Genomic DNA, 21,652 nt, shown 5'->3' on the forward strand with positions numbered 1-21,652 from the left:
AGAGAGAGAGAGAGAGAGAGAATGAGTGGAAAGGTAGAGGGAGGCAAAGAGAATCCCAAGCAGATTCTCCTGACATAGGGCTCGATCCCACGACCCTGAGGTCGGTACCTGAGCCGAAACCAATAGTCGGACACTCCACTGACTGAGCCTCCCAGGCGCCCTTGGCATATCAATTTTCCATAGCACTGTGTATTTTATTACCTGCCCAGTAACTGCCTGTGCCACTCTCAAATGACAACTTCACCTACTAGCTGAGTGACTCTGCAATGGCTTGCTTCATTCTTCAGACCACAGCTAGCCTGCCACCTCAGCCATGCTGCCCAACCACTCCAACAGGTGCAAAAGGGGGGCTCCCTATCACCTTCACACTCCTTTGCCCTCATGGGGCAAAAGCTTTTGCTGACGTAATTATTTTTGTAATTATTCAGACATGTATATTGTTTAAATTGCCCCACCTTTCATTAGGGAGTTGCAAAAGACCTTTAATTTTATATAAAGCCTCCTTCTCTGTTACAAAGACTGATTTTTCTCTGAACAGGTTCACTAATTTTTATTATGAATTCATTAAGAGGCAAATAAATCCAAGTATTCATCCAAAGGAACACTGATTTAGCACCTCTAACGTGGCAGACAATAAGCCAGACATCAGACATCAGGGATCTACAGAGATGGCATCACAGGCCCTACCCTGGGGGAATTCCCAGGCCAGAGCAGGAAATGGACAATACTACTTCCAGTTGTGCGAATCAGCAACATGTACAAGTGTGCATGGTTGTGACAGCGAAGGGCCCACTGCTAAGACCTCCAAGAAGGCTTTCCAGGACGGGATTTTTGTAAGGAATCAAAGTTAAAGGTAACGTTAGGAAATTTCCTAAATAATTATTCCTGACCCAGATTCTAGGACCATAATGATGACTGCTCCTCATTTCTGGTTTTCAGATATGCAATATAAATGCATCAATGACCTTATAAATCTATGAGGTCGGCTACTCTACCCAGCTGACACCAAAGTGGTCCCTGATCTGTCTTCATTTGCATTATCCTACTTTCCAAAAAATTAATCCCTTTCCTTTCATCTATTCTGACCCAGCCATTTCCCCATGTTCTTGGTGTTTTTATCACCACACTGGTTCTCTCTCTCTCATCTCACCTTAGAAACAGTAGCAAACAGTTTGATTCCAGGGGATAGTCAACTTCCTGTACCCACTGTTCTCAAGAGTGTGGCATATTAAAAATACTTCATACTTCATTTCCCAGTGAAAATAACACAGATCTTAGAGATGAGTTCACTCACCTTATCCAAGTAGTTTATTTCTGCATAGCACAACATGAAAATATTCTGAAGAAAATTTGAAACATTTTAAAAAGATACTGTTCATCTAGTAATTAAAATCAAGATGCCACGAGAACATGTTAAATTTAAAAAAGAAGTTCCTGATATGGTGTTTAAACTACACATTTCATTTACTATATGTATCACCAGTTTATTTTACCTACTTAAACTACACTTCAAAAAAGGTTAGAATAAGTCACTAATTGGAAGTCACTCAACCAAGAGCTTGGGGAACTGAATGCCATACTCATGATTACTTTTGCTATTTGGATTCATTAGCCACGAGTAGCCGAAATGTGGACCTCAGCCCAGGACCAGCCGAGCCAAGTCTGGCTTATGTGGTGACTCTGGGATCATATCTTCTTCTCTAGCTCATTGAGAGCTGATTTATATCCAGAGGGAAGCCCGTCTACTTTAGGACCAGAATAGAATACAACCTGCTCAGGGCACACAGGACTAAAGGTAGAAGATTCATTTGAAAGTGAAGACAATAAAACTAAGGAACAAAAGTACTCTCACTTGGTCCACTTGGGCTCACTGGAAAACTCTGAAAATATACTTTTTCTTACTAACAACTTATATGATCTTCCTGCTCAAGTACAGAAAGTGATGCCTGATGATGAGATCTCACTAAGACGTACCAAAATGGAAAATGGCCAGATCTAAATTTTATCCGATTAGAAGGTGCATACACTCTCTGTTTTAGAGGTAGATGAATAATGGCTTAATTTTTCAAGTTACAAAAATATATTTTGGCACATGTATTTTAGTAGGGGAACTTATTTATACTTTTAAGTAATAACTGGCTTTGGAGCTTTGGTAACAAAGCTATGAATAAGCACTTTTCTTCAATGGCTTAAAAGATGAGACTGCTTGGAGAGAACAAGCTAGTTAAATATACCAGGGCCCATGCTTCTTTAAATCATGTTCCCTGTTCAGTTTTTATAATTGCAATGATCTAATACCTTTTATGAACTACTTTACAATTACTTCACTTTATTTCCAACAAGCAATATGAATATAATCTAGGGTTATTAACTCAATAATAAAATTTTAGTATAGGCTGAGTATTTCAACTGAGGACATTAAAAACACGCTAATTTAGAGCTCAGTTTGCAGTGAAGATGCTCATAGGTATTTTATCATTTGAGATACAGCTAAGCCTTTTCACCCAGAATTTTCTTTTGGATGGTTTAAATGTGTGTAAATACTTACACTGCAATTTAAAATATTCTCATATGAAAGAACACTGACATGCCAATTCAGAGTTCTAAAACATTATAACTACTACTTTATCAACACTATCTGTCCAGGGCTGTGAAATGTGTACTTCTGCACATACAGGATGCTTGATGTTGCCCACCACCACTCCCACCCCAGAGAAAATCCCCAACAACAAAATCTCTATCTGCTGGTGATGGAAGAGCTGGATCAGAAAGACAGGAGATTATTAACATATGGAAAATGCTAAGATTTAATATCTGGGATAACAAGAAAAATCAAAGACCAAAAGAAAGAAAATCATTAAAAAGGCAATACCAGAAGTAAAATTTTTAAAGGAGCTGTAAAGTCAGTTACAGGCAAAAGTCAACAGGGAAAACGTTAAACAGAAATAGGAGGCGCCGACTTTAGAATCCAGGAAGCCAAGCAAGGGTCTAGGAGAGGATCTGTTTTCACAGAACAAGAGTCAGATTTTGCAAAATCTAGTCAAAACCTAAAAAGTTTAAATGTCTATCTGTATCTGTACTTTAAACCAGATACTTAAAAACAAAACAACAAGCCTAATCCACAGTTTAGAGTTATAGAACATTAAAATAGGAGCAGAAAGTAAGACTGGCAAACGGGAGGTTGGTCTTGAGACTTTTCCCTTCTTGTACTGGGGTCCCACTGGGCATAGCGCACAGAGACCAGTTCAATAGGCCCCCGTAGAAGATACCACAGCGCAGCCCCTGTGTCCAGGAATGGGCAGCACAGGGGCCCTGGGAAGCTTAGCTGCTAACCTTTGCTGGTGCTGGAGGCCAAGACTTGATTAAGTAACAGATTTCCAGATTTTGCTGATCATCAGACAGAAGAATTCCATATAATCAACATCAGAGTTGAACCACATCAAGGACTGTATTAATCATACCTAACATTTACAGAGTCTTTCCTATGTGCCACTCCTATTTCGAACATTCACACGTACTGTTTCATTTCATCCTCACGGCACTGTGGTAAAGGAAGGAATATTCTTCCCCTCATTTACACCTGAGGAGATGGAGCAGTTAAGGAACTTGTAACTGGGAATCAACTCCAGGCCTCCCTTCAGAGCCCTGCCTTGTCACCACTGTGAAAGGTACTATGTAGAAAGCAGAAGTAAACTATGTCTGCTAGCTTATAACCAATGCTCTAAAACGCCAGTGACGTATGAAATGATAGTGTGCTCCAAGTAAAATACATCATGGCCTAAAGTGTGCACACACATGCACACACTTAGAAGATGGCTTGTGTATGCCTTGACCACAAATGTACAAAAAACCCCACAAAATGTATGAAGATGATGTGTACTACTTAAAGTGCCTTCAAATGTCTACACACTTTCTATAATCTGATACACAAAGTTCGTATCGGGAAGTGCCTGAAAAAAGAAGAATGGCCAAGAAGGATGACTTCTGTTCCCTTTTAGAAGATTAGAATATGCTCCAAGTCTGTAACTACAGAGTTATTTTTTATTAAGCACAAAAGCGATGGTCAGAAATGCTAAGGTGCTAGTGAAAAAATACATGATATGTAAAGAACTTCTTACTTTTGTGCCAAAAAAACATGAATAAAAAGTTGTTAGATGGCTTTCATTCTGTTGAACTGGTTTCATCCTATGATCTACCCTGAGTCAGAAGTCAGGAACTGCAGACTATCTTCTGCCACCAATTTGTTGTCTTCATGTACACAAATCCTTTCATTATTCAGGAGCTCAGTATCAAATGGAAATAATATCTGCTAATTTCGTTAAGTTGAAATGAATATTTGGTGACAGCAGTGATACTGTATCTAGGGAATTATTACTGATTGGGTGCAGCGGTGGTGGATGCTATTTAATTGGGGGAGTCTGGGGGAAGAGTGTGCAGTAGTACCGTGAACTTTTTCAAGCTGCTGTCAGACATTTAAGTGACATACTTTTTGAACCTCATAACCACCCCAGAAATAAGGAGGACAAGTCTTGTTAGATGGGAAAGTGTTAGGTGACCCTACGGTTAGCCTTAACTCACACAGCTAGTTATGGACAGAGCCCAGAATATAATTTTCTCAATTCCCAATCCAGTATCTTTTTATTTATTGTCTTTGTTGACTTTTTCCCCCTAATGTTGACTCAACAGTGTAGTCCAATGGTTAGGAAAGATGGGGCAAGGATGATTGGAAGTCTTCAATCTAGGAAAGGTACAAACATCCTGAACTGATGAATTAGAGAAAACAATTCTCTTTTCTGACCTGCAGCTTGGAGTTTGTGGAATCAAACCACATACCTTGATTTCTGGGAGCTGCATAACTTCAGGAAAGACTTCAATGCAATTAGAGTGAGCAATCATGGTGTGCATGCGCCGGCAATTCATGATGGTTGTCGGGATAGCTTTTAGTTTATTTCCACTGATGTCAATTTCTTCAAGTTCTTCCAGCTTTGCCATTTTGCTAAAAAAGAGGAAATCCAAGGGGAAGGGGGTCAAAAATAATCATAAGGGAATTTAAAGAAAGTAATACATAACGAGAATAAAAAGGGAATTTACTATGAGCCTAAGGATTCTTTAAAGATTCATTTGCAGCTATTTTAACAAACAGGGCCATTTTTCACTACTGTTTTTGAGTATTGAAGTATTTAAATACCTCCTTTCCAACTACAAAACAGAAACTACTAACTTCAACTTTTCAAATTAGCAAAAACAGAAAAATGAATGTCCCTTTCCTCTTAAAACTCTGTGTGTGGATAAGTTATTCTGGCAACAACCACTATGCTATGTAGCTTAGTCCAAACTCCAACAAAAATCCTACTCAAGTGGGTCAAAAGTTAGCATTAATCCAATATAAGTGCTTTAAAGGAGCTCAGTTTGAGAGAATGATTTCTTTGTACTGGCACTGAAAACTCAAGGGGATGTAGAGGAGAATGAAGTTATAGGCCCTATGAAGATATGCTTCTCCTAAAACTCTACTCCCCAAATTCCTCTGACACTGGTGATGATACGGTGATGGAAGTATCATCTGGATCATCTCCTGACCTTCTGGCAGTGCCCAAATTCGAACCATACCTAAACGAAATTTCTCCACTGCCTGTTAAACATATACAAAAGTGGACTCTCTTTAATCTTACCTTAATAAAATGCCCTAATATAGTGAACACTTTTATTTAAGAATGTCTTTTATTGTTCAACCTTAATTAGTACTTGATCATAATAATATTAAGTAATAATTATAGTAACCAAATAAAGAAAATTTCAGAGTTAGGTTTTCTTGCCTTTTCTGTAAATCTGGAGGGGGAAAAAACCCTCCATCTCCATAATCCTGTAACAGCAACCACTACCTCTCTCTTTTTCTACCACTGGTAATGCTGGACTCCAAAAAGCGGAGGATTCCCAGTAAGTAGAACTCAAATTTATAATCTGAATCATTTAGTTTACAGTCATTGATATCTCTTCTATTTGCTATGTCTTCATTTGTTACTTTTCTTTCTGACATCTCTCAAATATAAAGATTATCTTATTTGCTTATCTTGGAAATAAATATATGCTGAAGATACAATAAGAACTAAGTTTTCATCTTACAACATCAGGTTTTTTAATATCCTGAACAGTCAACATGGCATCAGGATGTGTTACAAACAACATTGTGTACATAAGACTGTGAAGTAATCCAGCTCTGACTGCCTGAATTTGTAAGACTCTTACATTTTGGAAAGAAATATGGAAAAATCAATGAGGAATGGGGGCATGAAAAATAACTGAAAGTAGAAAACTCAGGCCCAAGAAAGAAAAAAGTTCAAGAAGTTTCTATCCCTCAACATACAAAGAAGGTGGTTGATGGACTAGACCGCTGAAGCATGTTCTTTAATTCAGCAACCATTTGTTGAGTGTCTACCCCAGGCCAGACCTCATAGGAGTCGTGGGGCTGACAGAGACAAATTGCAGTCCTGACTCTTAAGGAACTCAGGGTCTTTAGGGGAGTTACTGTGCCACACACATCACAATACCCAGGGCAGAAATAATAGCAAAATGGATCTTTACGAGGTGCATTAAAAAATCTCTGTATTTAGGCTGATTACAACTGGCATGAGTCACTGAGGAATACCATCAAAATGTGAATTGATGGTAATTTCTCCTGCAGGGCTCATTCATCGTCTTAAATGGTACTGTGAGTCCTTTCAAAATTATCATCTTCTTATTCCATAGTAAAATACTATTATGTACACAGTAAAAGTACATAGAAATTAAAAAAAAAAAGTACACAGAGGTCAAGTACACAGGAGAAAAAAAGGTTTAATCATTAACATCAAATGAGAGAAAAAAAAGAAAGATATACAAAAAGAAAACAAAATAAAAACAAAAACCCAGAGCAATACTTTAAGTCAATGCATATTTGGGCCTTTCTCTTTTCATAAAGTTTCAATAGATTTGTAGCCTTGATGGCAGAGGAGGTAAGCTGTGCCCATAGTTTGCTCTGTCCCAGTGCTGGGCTGTAGTTAGCAGCAGAATACCAGAGGGGGTAGTGTTTGCTACTTTGATGTGTGGGTATGTGTTCCAAGTCTTAACTTGTTAGATGGACAAATGCCAATGACATGGAAGTGGAATAAAATCCTTCCAGACTCCATGTGTGGATTCCCTCAAAGTTAGACACAAGGCCACTGCTCCCTAAAATTAGAAGTTCAAATTACAACAGAATTAAAAATGGAATATTCTAAGAGCCATAAATTATTTATAATGCCACATGGTTTCTCTGGTGCCTTTTACACCACAGCACAAATACACAAACCAGTAGCTAATTAAGAACCGTCAAGTGCCTACTTTATGTTCTAATTCCCACACACTGTATTAGGTTAGTTTTTCAAAAATAATTTAGTTAAAAAGAACCAAAAGAAAAAACACATCCATGAAATGACATACCTTATTTCAAGATCACAACAACACTGTAATGATTGGGTCTTTGGATACATTCATATTAGAAAAACTAACACATTTCTCTTTAGGGAAATGCTAATCATTGCTCATGTGAAAGAGAACTGTGAAGAGGAGTAACAAGCTTTACATTATCTGGGAAATAAACATTTTATCTTTTGCTTTTCCATCTACGAATCCATTTTCAGAAATGGAATGAAGAATATTACTTTGTGATCTTTTACCTTGCTGGAAAACTTTGTAGTCGGTTATAGGCCATGTGAAGGATCTTCAGATGAGGGTGTCCTGTTAACAAGGGCACACATTTATCTGTGAGGTTGTTATTTGTCAAATATAACTCCTGTAAGATGCTGTTCGTCTCTTCAGAAAGAGTGGCTGGAGGAAGGGTTTCCAGTTTGTTTGCAGAGGCATTCAGGAATCTCAGGCTACAATGACAAAATGCAATAAAATCCCACTGATGAGTCCAGAATCCTCAACAAATATAGAATTTTTCTGACTGATACCTGGCATGTTAGAAACTGGGCTTAAAAATATGAATTTAAAATTGGGTCCCGGCTTTACTAGCAGGTATATGGATATATAACTCCACTGTCTATGATAAATAAACACAATAACTGTGTTAAATTTAAAAAAAAAAATCAATTTTTATGGAAGAGAAAGGTGAGAGGAAGTGATTAATTTTATAGTTGGTAGGGTGTAGAAAGGAAAGTGGTAAGGTAAAATTAATATTCTGTCTTAAGGAAGAGAAAACAATTGCCTAGTTTTAAATAAAAGGGCCCTCAGAGTAATAAAACAATTAGACATTAGGTCACAATACAACAAAATCACATAGTGACTAAGTCCTTTTCAGTATGGTGCCCAAACCACATTTTACTGATTTTTACTCACAACTGCAGGAGACACTTTGCTCTGTATTGAAACAATAGACTACTATATAGCACTGAGAATGAAAATCTCCAACCACACACATCAACAAGATGATGCTCACAAATAGAGTGAAAGGAGCAATACCAGGGGATTTGCTGCATAAGTCTGTAATTATCAAATTCAAAGTCAGGCAAAACTAATGTATGGGGGGTGCCTGGTGGCTCAGTTGGTTAAACACCCAACTCTTAACTTTGACTCAGGTCATGATCTCAGGGAAGGTGGATCAAACCACATGTTGGGCTCTGTGCTCAGCGAGGAGTCTGCTTGAAATCCTCCTTCTCCTTCCTATGCCCCGCACCCCCTGCATGCACACACGCTCTCGCTCTCTAAAATAAATAAATGTTTAAAAAAACAAAACAGCTAAACTAATGCATGCTATTAGAAGTCAGGGAAGGGAAGTAGAATCTGGGAGAGGGTCTAATTTTTCTAATACAATAATGTTTTGGTTCTTGATAAAGTGCTAGTTACACATTTAATTTGTCAAGTGTTCACTTAATTTGTCAAATGCGACACTTATGATTTGGCCTCTTTTCCTTTATATTGTACGTCAATAAGATTTACGTTAAAATCAAAAAAGTGTATATGCTACCAGTTATCCAGATGAGAGAGTGAAAATGGCTAAAATATGAAGAACGTTTTTACACTAAACTAGCTAAACTAAAATCATGTCTTCCTTCCATAGTTATTGTGCAACATAAATATCAAAATACAAAGCTGGAGAACTGAAACAAAATTCTTGCTGTGATTGGATTCCAGGTCACTGGCAAGAGAAGGGAAGGACAGAGCAGGTACTGTGCATGGCTCATGAGTCACACTGGTGACCCTCCAGCTTCACGATGCATCTCCACTGTGTGGGCTCCCGTGAGGCTGTAGCACCCAGAACATGCGGAGTGTCCGCCCATCAGACTCCCCACTGTGCTTACCAAGGTCAAAGCCACCTTGCCTCTGCACCTGGAAAAGCCTGTTAATGAACCACCTTTCTCTTGTGTCACAACCCCTTGGGTTTGAAACTTTCAGTGTCCAATTCAGGACTACTCTGCCATATGTTAGAAAAAAAGAATAAAATCTTCCTTAAAAAAAAAAAAAAAAAGAATATGGAATATGAGGTACAGTTATTTTTAACCTTGATCAAAAAGAAGGCTTTGTATTCAGGAGTCATCACCAGGACTATCATGCCAAGCTCTCAATCCACTAATCCTCCCCAATCTTGCAAACCCCCACACATACTTACACACACCCTCCAACTCCACTACTTGTCTAAGGAAAAGCAGCTTCCCCAAAATAGAACATTTTCCATTAAAGAAACACGTATTCCGTTGACATTTAAAAAAAAAAAAAAAAAAAAAAGGAAGTTAGAAAGGGCTGTACAGACCATAAATAGTCATGGGAAATTATAGTCGTGTGTGCTACACAGAAGAAAATAAAGGTCATTCATGCAGTTTCTGAAATGATTTTGAACTAGGAAGGAAACCAATTTCAGCACCATAGTTCTTCAAAGTATTTTTATGAGTCTGTTTCCTTAGGTCCCATTTATATCACCTGACTTAAATACCCTGTTAAGGGTTTCTTCAGTGAAGAATTAGAACAAATTAAAATGTATTGCCCTGAAATATCATGGAATGGGGCTAGCTGGGAAACTATAGGACAATCTCATGAAAATATAATTGTCTAGGAAATATATAGTTAAGGATGCAAAAAAAGAGAATTCATGAATGTTTGTGTATTTTCAGGCCAGAAAAGGAAGGAACATTGTTTTGAAAGGAAAAAAGACTTAACAAGTGAATGCTCACCTAGAAAGCTCCCAAAGGGACTTTGAAAATCCCTCACAACAACTGAATGAAAAGAAGAAAGTGATTTCCATAAAGACTTGTTCTCTCATCTTGTTGAAATTTGTATACTGAAGAGCTATATGCTCTTTGGTGGGAAATTAAGAGGGGGAAAAAATCCCACATCCTACCCCTTCAGGAAATGAAACCAAGTTGAAACTACATGGGCTAGTTCCAAAGGATCTGATTTGAACTGAAAGGGCCTGGCTGAATCATCTTGTTAGTTAACGGTCAGAGAGGAGACAATCTGGCTAAAAAGATTTCTGATTATAATGGTCTCAGAAAAATTCAATTCAATGCCCATCCTCTTAAAAAGACTTGTCTCACAACCTCACAGTATTCCAGCAGGAGACAAATTAGACTGGTTTAATGGTGTAGGTGCTGCATTTCCACCAGACTGAGCAACTACTTTAATTTTGCAAAATTTCTCCAGTTTGGTTAACAGTTGAGCTAAAAAAATAGGGTGTATAACCCTACCCCCTGCTTTCAAAACCTCCAAAAAATTCCTTAAGTACTGAGTTTGGTCTCAACTCAAGATGATATGATAATCTCCTTAAGCCTCTCCCTTATAGATTTTTGTGATAACTGTATAAAAGATAAAAGACTGTTTCACGTGCCAAGAAATGTTTCATCCATATAATCCTCTTCACTAGGCAACCCTCTTCTGCTGAATAGAGAAAAAGCAGTAACATATGACTGCTTTCTATTCATCAGTAAGGTAATACGTAGAGACCACAGCGCTTTCCTATTTTCTATTTCATTTGGTTCTCCCATCATCACAGTGATGCCCCCTACTATTTCACCGAAGACAGAAACTCAAGCTGAGAAAAGTCAAATTTCTTGGCAATTGTTAAATAAATTAATGGCAGGGCCAGAAATAAAACTCAGACCTCATTAATCTTAAGAGCCCAAGATTCCCTAACATATCTCTCCAAAATTCAAATGTTAAAAAACACTAATAATAAAACATTTTCCTGATGACATTTTCATAGGCCCTTCTCTACAAAAATGCTGGAGGTCAAGCAGGGCACCTGCTGGGTAGTGTGAAGACCACATGTGCAAAGTACTTTAGACTCCACTCCTAAGATAACTTAGTACTCAAAAGCTTTTCTTAGCAGAAAGTACAAAAGTTGCAGAGAAAAAAACACTCATGTACAGCTCCTGCCCTAAAGCATTTGGAAAGTTGCCCATAACAGCAGGGAGACAAGTCCACTTCCTGCTTCTTGAGCAATTGCTCTGTTCTTCCCTGGCACATTCTGTCCATCTGCTCTGGCTCATCTAGGTTTTTTTGTTTTGTTTTGTTTTTGTTTGTTTGCTTTTTAGTAATTTCCAGCACATCCTTAAATTTTACAGCCAAATTCTGTCACTGAAACAAAGTGCAGGACTTAGTATCAAAACAGATTTACCTATTTGTAGGTATACCAGGAAGTCTGCATTTTTAATTTGAGGTGGGGAGGGGGCAGAGGGAGAGAGCCTCAAGCAGACTCCCTACTGAGTGGGGGAGCCCGACACAGGGCTTAATCTCCCGTCCCTGAGATCATGACCTGATCCAAAACCCAGAGTCGGATGCTCAACTGACTGAGCCACCAGGCACCCCAGCATTCTACATTTTAATAATTTTTCAGGAGATCAGTACTGGGACTTGTATTCTATTAAAAATGCAAAAGGTTAAGATTCTAAGCCCAGTAAAACCCTTCTTTTAGACAAATCCTTGATCCTGGCCTCCAAACGTCTCAGAACTGTGAAACACTCTAAATTCCTTATCATCTGTCTGTAAGACACTTTTAACAATTTCATCTGTCTTCACAAGGCTGAGAGCTCTTAAGGGAAGGGCTTTCAAACTTTTATGATAGTAACCAAGAGTACAAACTACTTTTTACATGACCACTCAGTACAAACGCAAGATATACATGTATAATTAAAAGTTTCACAGGGGCGCCTATGTGGCTCAGTTAAGCATCCGACTCTTGATTTTGGCCTAGGTCATGATCTCAGAGAAGTGGGATCGAGCCCCGTGCAGGGCTCTGTACTCAACCCAGGGTCTGCTTGTCCCCCTCCCTTTGTTCCTTCCCCTGCTTGCTCTCTTTCTCTCTCTCTCAAATAAATAAAATCTTAAAAAAAAAAAAGTTTCATAATCACTACTAAATCTGACTCTATCTTAAAATGATGTTTTCTATCCTGCTTAATTTCCTAAAGTGCTAGTAGAAACCCACTAAATTAGAGTTATACTCCACTAATTTGAAAAAAGACGCACAATTATTAATTGCCTATCGACATCACCAAAGAGTAGAGAGATTCCAAGTGAAGAAAAAGTGCATACATCCTAAGAAATCTATTATTTTGGAAGGTATGGAAATCTGCCTGGCTACAAGGCTACGAGGTAAAGAAACAAAAATTATACACATGAAAGAACTGTTGAACAAGAACACAAAAATAATTCATTTTAAAAATTAAGTACAATTAAGAATTAATTAACATTTATGCAATACTACAAATTAATTGACAGATCTTATCCCAGTTTCATCAATTATCCCACAGATGTCCTCTATTCGGTCCAGGATCCAATCCAGGATCCCATGTTGTGTTTTGTCATGGCACCTCCTTAGCAACTCTTTTTGTCAGTCTTATTTGTCCTAAACAACTTTTACACCTTTTGAAAAGTACTAGACAATTATTTTGTAGAATGTCTCTCAATTTAGATTTGTTTGAGGTTTTATCATTAGGATAAGGTGGTGCATTTTTGGTAGAAATACAGAGTAGTGATATTGTGCCCTCCTATTAGAAGGCATGTGATTCTCAGATTCAACTCCCAGATATTCTTATTAAGTAGGTCAGGGTAAGGCTTCAAAACTCTGTGGAATTAAGGATTCTGATGATTACGGAGTCAGTAAAACAGAGATAAGGGCCAGGAATCTGCATGTTTAATATGTGCCCCAGGGTACTCTGAAGACACTTTGAGAAACACTTTAACTTTATTCTCAAAATATCAGAAGTTCATAAGTTAGCTCCTTCACTTAAACAAAATAGTGTAGGCAACTTAGCTTTTAAAAATGCCAGAAATATCTGTCTTTGCCAAAAGGCACCAGTTGTCATGGTCAATTGATCACGCTCTCCAAATTCTCTGTTCCTGTTTAGTCCCCTTGATATTTACACGTTCTGAGTCACTAAAACTTATGGTCTGTAATGTGACTAATACTCTGGGGATATTTAATAATTACCATGTATTTCATTTGCACATACACTCTCCCCACTCCCACCCCTGAAAGTACCTTGTACTGCTCCAACCAGGGAAAAAAACAGACTCTAATGTCCACCCACAACAGGAATCTATAATTCTCTTTTAAAGGGTCAGCTGCAGCTTTGTTAATTCACTGGCCTCATATAGGAACAGCTCTCTCACCATCCAATGAGTCTGCAGATGTGAGATGGACAGGGAGGTGGACCTCACCAAGATTTCGCAAATAGAAAGATGGCAGTACCTCATCCATCTGCTCTGGTGACTATCTATCCCACCCTGCCCATCTGTTTCTGAAGACTGATTATCTGAAACTCCTAGGGGCTTCCATCAAGATCTTCAACTTTAAGCAAAAAGAGGTAAGGTGAGAGATCTAAGACAGTGAGAGATCTAGATTAGAACACTGCCAGTTGACCCTACAGGACCAAGTCCCACCCTCATCATAAGACACAAAATCACAGTCAACTTGGCAACACACGGTCCATCACATCTCACATCTGTCTACAGTTTTTGAGCTGCCAGTGAAAAGCAAGTAAAAATAAACAAGACTCAAAGATGAATTAGGAGAGTAAATTCATAAGCTAACATTGCTGGTTCAAACCATAAGAATTTTAATAATACTGGTCTAAGGTTTCACAGAAAGAGAAAGATATTACTAAAAGACATCTAATTTAAAGCAGGCTCCCTTCTCTCATTGGGTTACCAAATACCTTCTACTACCAGGTAAAGATTAATAGATGCCACTCTAAAGCTATAATACTTAACAGACAATATCGTAATTAAAACCATGACATTGGTTTTAGCAGGCAAGATTCAGAGCTAAAGAAAAACTCACAAGAAAGAGAGTCAAAGTTCAGTCTTTTGCTCTGTGTCCAATGACGCATGTTTTTCTGACAGTTCTCTTAAAGCTTCCAAGCACAAGTTCTACTTACAGCACGAGCTAAACCATTTATAACTTATGAAGACTTGCATTCAGGCCCTCTCCTCAGTTATATAACCAAACACAGAACTGGCAACAGTAATTTATTACCACAAAAAAAAAAAAAAAAAAGAAACAAGAAGCATCTATATGTTTTTAAGATTTGTATTTTGGAGCAAACTGAATAGAAGGGGAATTGAAAAAAAGTTTCATTACTGCCTGAAGCTATTTACCAAACAAACAGCTCTGTATTCTATAACAGCAAAGTGCTCTTCTTCATGCCAGGAGCATAAATTGAAACCAATTGTGTCATTTCCCCCCTCTCTTTTACCCTCCAAAACCCACCTTTTCTTATGGTCTGTTGTGTAGTTATTTTAAATTCTGCATCAGAGTGTGAGCCTCTTGAGGGTAACACCAATGTTAGTCATTTCCAATGCCCTGCGGCACCCAGCACAGTGACTTCAGTGTACTGGGCAGCAAGATGTTGGCCTGAACCATGCAAACTAGAACAAATCACAAGTGAAACCACCTGCTAGATGCTTGTCATGGAGATTCTGTCCTCAAAAACCCTCTTTCATGTTTTAAGCTGCATCTTTTCTGGGTCGACCTGCTCCCACAACTGTCAGTTTTCCTTTATTCTTTACCCCAAGACTCATCAAACCAAGTACACAATCTCTCTACATTTTCCTGAATGTAAATGATGCCTCAGTAAAAAAAATACAATTTTTTATAAAAACTTCAATAGAGGGGCACTGGGTAGCTCAGTCAGTTAAGCATCTAACTCCTGCCTTCAGCTCAGGTCATGATCTCAGAGTTGTGAGATTGAGCCCTATGTCAGTAATCTGCTTCAGATTCTTTCTCTCTCTCCGTCTGCCCCTCACCCTGAGGCTTGCGGGTGCACAACAAATGAATGAATGAATGAATGAATGAATAAATAAAATTTAGGAAGATAAAAATCTCCCATTTTTTAGGTTTTGGAAAGGAGATAAGCAGAAGTATTAACCATTTATGAGCAGTAAATAGTTTAATGGGAATCATTATCAAGTGTTCTGTGTTGTCTTTCAACAAGTGAGTAAAGCACTCATCAGCTTTACACTATCCCTTTCATAACCCTATTTGCCTAAGAGAACCAAAACTCTTAACTTTTTCTGAGTCAGAGACATGACTAATAATACACTATGCTGAGAGGTGGCTATTATGGTGGTTGGAAAACAAAAGCACTGAAATATGCCTTCTTGAAAAAGTTCATTTCAGCCTTTTTTGGTCATTTGCTCTTCTCTCATAAAATAAAGGAGGATGCTTGCTCCTTGTAATTCACCCAGCCTCCTTCTCAGGACTTTCCTATGCCAGAATTACATTTCACACAGCCTGCCCTCCTCCCAAAACCCACAGAAGCTGGTGAATGCCCCCACAACAGTTCCTATTTTCCAAAATGCAATTGGCTTCAGACAGACCCATCTATTCAGTCTATGGGAATTGCCTCAACGCCGTTAGCTCACACTGTTAGCTCAGCTTATACTCTCCATGACAGCAATGTCCTCTTTCAGTGGTTCAATTCAGGTCCCTAATTTTCCATGTTGAATTACTAGAAATATTCCAGTTCACACAGTCCTTCCACTTCCAAATTACAGATTCCATTTGGGAACTGTCCAGAATATGCAGCATGGGAAAACTGAGATTCAGAGTGAGATGCACAGGGTCACAAAGTCAACAGTAAGCAGAATCACCTGTGGAAGAATCTAAATTATAGCTGCCCAACTCAAATTCTTTTCCAGACATGAAACCACAGTCTCCTTGACTACACTTATGAGCTCCCCTCAGGGACATGTTTTAGATCAGCCCCAGCACCAAGGAGATCCACTGCCTGCTTACTGATTGCTTCTAGAGAATTAAAAATATACAGAACTGTCCTTTTAAAAACTGAACCCTCAGAACTGAATAAAGACTCATTATCTGTTGGGGAGTTCCAGTGTTTTTTATTACTCTATTAGCCCCGAGCTTATCAGGCTTGGCCAGATTCAGAAAAGATTTATCTCACTCAAAGACTACTAAATCTGAGTCCATCTATCCACTTGTTTCTGGAGACTCACTATAGACACCCAGGAGAACAAGTAGATTCTCATGATAAAACTACACCCAAGTTTTGTCTAGTTAGCCTTATGAAAGAAAACACAAGGTTACAACATAACTTAGAATTTTCCTACAGTACACATGACAACAAAAAGCACATGTCCTCAGCTACCCATATACTGTGCATTGTACTGCTGACTCTTGAAAAACACGGGTTTGAACTGTATGGATCCACTTATACATGGATGTTTAAAATATGGTATAGTGCTGGAGGTGCATTTTCTTTTTGATTTTCTTAACACTTATTTTCTCTAACTTACTTATAGAATACAGTATATAATACATTTATAATATACAAAATATTTGCTATTTATATTATCGGTAATGCTTCTGGTCAACAGTAGGTTATTAGTTAAATTGGGGGGGGGTCAAAAGTTACAGAGATTTTTTTACCCCAAACCCCATGTCGTTCAAGGTTCAACTGTATTTTGATATGAATATAGAAATACAAACAGTTCTTTAAATGATCTTGAAACATTGCTCTTTTTGTCAGGGGAATGATATAGCACATATAGAATGATATATGTCAATTACAATTTAACAATCCTATTTTCTCACAATTCCATTATTTCTCTAGAACTATTCCAGTAGGAATTCGCTGTAACTTACATTAAGTACAAAGACTGTTTTTTAAAATGAGGAAAAAAAGAACAAAAGGAAAAGGAAGAGAGAACTAGGAATGGTCTCTGTCCTAATCTAGGCAATGGTTACAGGGGCATATATGTGTAATAATTCACTGAGTGGTATGCTCAAGTGTTGTACAGTTTTTTTACTATAAGCTCTATTTTGATTAAGAAGGTTTTTATTTATTTTTTATTTATATTTTTAAGAGATATTATTTATTTATTTATTCATTCATTCATTCATTCATTCATTCATTCATTCATGAGAGATACAGAGAGAAAGAGGCAGAGACATAGGCAGAGGGAGAAGCAGGCCCACTACAAGGAACCTGATGCGGGACTCAATTCCGGACCTCAGGATCATGCCCTGAGCTGAAGGCAGATGCTCAACTGCTGAGTCACCCAGGCGTCCCAAGTTTTTGTTTTTTTTAAAAGGAGACAGAGAGGAAAAAAAGTGAAAATCCAAGGGTGAAGGTAGTATTTAAAATTCCTTAAATTTTCTTTTGTTCATTAAATAAATATTTGTTGAGCACCCTGCTTTATTCCGGACATGCTGCAAAATGCTGAGGATACCACTATAATTAAGACACAGTCATTGGACACAGCTTTCATAATCTAATAGTGGGGACAGACAGGAAACAGAAATTATAAGACACTGTGTGATGAGAATTATGACAGGAATAAGCAAAGGGAGTTTGGTACACATAGTCGGGTATCTAATTCACTTTAGGAAGGCAGAGTTCTTTCCATCCATGAAAAATCACATGCTGAATGAAACATATCTCAAATTCATATTTTAAGGCAGAAAGACCCATCATTGTTTTCTTCTGCAAGAGAACCATAAAATTAAACTTAAATTTTTTGTTTTTCTTTTTCTTTTTTTTTTTTTTTTTAATTTTTTGTTTTTCTCATGAGGTATACCAAAGGTTAAATCACCTCTAAAATTATGGTCACTCACTAAAAGTTAACTTTAGCAGAGGTCAACATGATGCAGGCCATCAGCCTGAGCATTTTCGTGTGATGCAAAAAAGATGTTCCAAAGTAAGTCAACATTCAGTTAATGTAAAGCTTTCTTTAAGGAAAGTTCTGCATGTGGCAACTCTCCACAGAAAATAGATTCCACTGAATGTTTAAACTAACCTCCCTCTCAAATCAAAACAATGTCTTTAACTCCTCGGTAAAACAAGCTATTTAGGAAACATTTGTTCAAAGGAAAATAGTTTAAAAGCAAAGGGAAAACTGTGGTAAATTAAGTACAACGGGTCAGAAAACAACATCAGCAAGAGAACTTAGCAAACTCTAGGGAAACTATGTCTGTGACCCAAAGTCACAAATGTGTGAAAGCGAGAGCAGAGAATCCTAAGAATATTCAGCTCAGACTGGAGCAGACTTGTGCACGTTATGAGCAGGTAGCGAACTTATCTTCATTTTATAGCTACACCTCCACAACACATGCTATCAACGACTCCAATCACTTCTCTCCAGGAAGCAGCAAAATTAATGAAGAGCCTGCAGGATAGCCCCTGTCTCCACCCCCTCCTAAATAGAGAAGCGGCTGGCAAAACCATTTTCTTTGTAAATCTCGGACACATCAGATAATCCACACGAAGGGTTGGTCTCATACCATATAAGACAAGAATACTAACAAGGAGGCATTCGACAACTCAGATGGATAATAAAACAAACAAGCTACTTTACCTGTCGGCCTTCATGAGAAGGTTCGGTGGCAGCTCCAGGAGCTGGTTGTGTTGCACATCCAAGACCTCCACTGAGGTCCTTTCTAGCCTTTCAGGTAGCCTTGTCAGCTGGTTATGTCCAGCCAGCAGCTTCCGGAGACTGCTGTGACAAAATAAGCTGTGCAAAAGGGGACAAAGACAGAAGGAAACGTATTTAGAGCTAATCTGGGATAAGAAATAAAAAATGAACAGGAGTCGAATACTTTAAATGATCTCTCCAAAGAAACATACATTCATTCAGAGCAACTGCAAATTCATATTAACATAAGCTCAAACTTGGAGCTCTCTATATTTTAATACTTAAACAAACAAAAAAAAATAAAGGAGGGTGGGGAAAAACTGTGAACAGGAATATTTAACAATGAAGCTCTACTTAGTGAAAGAGAAAAAAAAATTCCATAGGAGATACTGAAGAGAAGGGTCTACCCTTGTAAGACTCCGAAGACATGCTTTACAAGGTTGTAGGTCTCAAGGTAGAGCTCATGTCTTCTGTTGCCCTGGAACACGGGTGTTTTACCTACAAAAGGTTCTCAATAAATATAGTTGACCAATTTTTACCTATAGGATCAACATTAAATAAAGATTCTTCTATCCGATTAAACTTTTACAAATGCTAACTGATAAAAAGTTACATTTTTCCTTATTTGCATTTCACAGTTACAATTAATTCTTCCTTTTCTCACTTCCCTAAGTCTGTATACCTTTCTTTTCTCTTTGATTTAATCCTAGACAAAACAGAGACCCCTCCCAAAGAGAAGGAAATGCACTGAATTCACTAGTCTCTTTTGAGCCTTAAGAGAGCTGTTTGGAACCCTGGCTGTGTTTCTTCTATGGGTTATCAAAACCGCAACAAATGATGAATACTTTTTAATCAAATATAAATCTGCTTTATGACCAATTCAGACTTCGAAAGTTGTAGAGAATAGAACAGCCCCTGGGCTTAAACCCAGAAATGTGGGGTCTATGGCAAAGTGAGGTTATAATCTGCATCAGGATCACTCTGGAGGGAGACGTCCTGGTACACTGTCAAAGAACGAGGCAACCCCTACCCACCTCCTGCCTTCTGCCACTCTGACCTTACTCATGGACCACCAGAGCTGTTAAAATCACTCCACATGATGGTTGAACTTTATTCATTTTAAAACTAGATTCTTCACTCATAGAGACACAAGTAACCTGTCCCAACATTGTGACACCATGGGCTGCCATAAAAGGTACCTGGCATGCCTGCCTGGAAGGTTTGGATATCCATGTGACAAGAAAGATTATCCAGGACATTCAGTCACAGGGGTCAATAGTCACGACTATCACAGGGGGTGGTCTCTGTAATTCACCTCAACCCAGTAATTCAGGATTTGGTTCACTAATTTTACTGTCTTGCTGGGCCTGGGGTGCAATTTAGTATTCAGAGGGAAAAATGTGTTATTTATTATTTACACATACACACTTCATCCTTAAATAAATGGATAACTGAAAGACAGATAACAAAATCTTTATCTTGACTTTCCAAATAAGAAAGTAGATATTATAACTACAGAATGAGTCTTAAATACTAACTACTGGACTTAGCTAAATTCTTCTGGATACTAAGCATTAAGATACCTTATTTTCCTTTTAACATTTCTATTTTGAAATATTAATTTGTTTTGTCAAATTCTTCATATACATTGCTTAAATAAAGCTTGTATATCAAATCAACTTCTAATAAATTGCTGTCTTGTTGCCTGAATATTAGATCAATGAAAGGGCTGATAGAAACTTTACAACTAAACACCGTAAGAAAATAGTACATACTGTTTTTGTCCTACATGTTAAACAAAACGTGCACATGCACACACACAGACACATACTTTTAATTCCTAAACAAGAAGGCATTTGGAATTTGCTTTGTAATCATTTGCTTTTGAATTCATTTAGATCCCCAAACAAGGCTGACTGATTCAGATCAAATCAAAGATTAATGAACTTTGGGGAAATGTGGATAAAAATATCAGTTATCTTATTTTTATGTAATTGTTGGGTTTGTACACATAATATCTTTGTTGTAGCCCACAGTGAAACAGAGGTCTGGGATACCAATGTGCTGCTATTTGTCGGACTGGGGAGGTTTGAAGTAGGGAAGACAACAGAGAAAACAGAAGAAAGGTAACATTCAAAGATTTTGTTCCAACAAATTCTTTTTCCCCCATTAGTAGTAGCCTATTTTGATTTTTGCTGTTTGTCTTCTGAAAAAGTCTCTCTCCATCTCACACATACACTACCATCCACAGGGCACATCAAAGTCCTCTTGATAATGTGATTGGCTGCACTGGGTCACCTAAATACTCAGTCAACATAAAACTCCAAAGCAGAAAGCATTTTCAAATAGACTGAAATTCCAGGTATAACATATGGCCAGAGAACAAAGTAAAATCAACTGAGTTTCTTAGAGACTGAAATGTAACCCAGATTTCTTTTATGAGATCTATATTCTAACAGTGTTAACCAACAGAAATACAATGCAGCCATATATGTAATTGTAAATTTTCTAGTAGCCACATTAAAAATGGTGAAAAGAAACAAATAAATTCTTACATTTTATTTGACCCAATATACCAAAAATATTATTTTAACATTTAACTAATATACAGTATTAGTGAGGTATTTTGCATCTACTGCATATTTTATACTTCAGTACTTCTGAGTTAGGACTAGTACATTGTAAGTCTCAGCAGTCACATGTGACAAGTGGAACCACTCATATAAGATATATAGCATTTCCATCATTACAGAAAATTCTATATGGCAGC

General features: G+C 37.8%; 1 protein-coding gene across 1 annotated transcript in view; it reads right to left on the minus strand.

Moving 5' to 3' along the window:
• PHLPP1 (PH domain and leucine rich repeat protein phosphatase 1) overlaps positions 1–21,652 on the minus strand; it is a 206,754-nt gene that overhangs the window by 21,381 nt on the left and 163,721 nt on the right. The window contains exons 10-12 of the mRNA XM_077891039.1: positions 18,826–18,981; positions 7,692–7,892; positions 4,834–4,996 (exon numbers count right to left, since the gene is read on the minus strand). Of these exons, the coding sequence (XP_077747165.1) occupies positions 4,834–4,996; positions 7,692–7,892; positions 18,826–18,981 (520 nt within the window). The remainder of the gene's footprint in view (positions 1–4,833; positions 4,997–7,691; positions 7,893–18,825; positions 18,982–21,652) is intronic.

This window comes from Canis aureus, chromosome 1, assembly GCF_053574225.1.
Source record: "Canis aureus isolate CA01 chromosome 1, VMU_Caureus_v.1.0, whole genome shotgun sequence".
In the NCBI taxonomy this organism is placed as follows: Eukaryota; Metazoa; Chordata; class Mammalia; order Carnivora; family Canidae; genus Canis; species Canis aureus.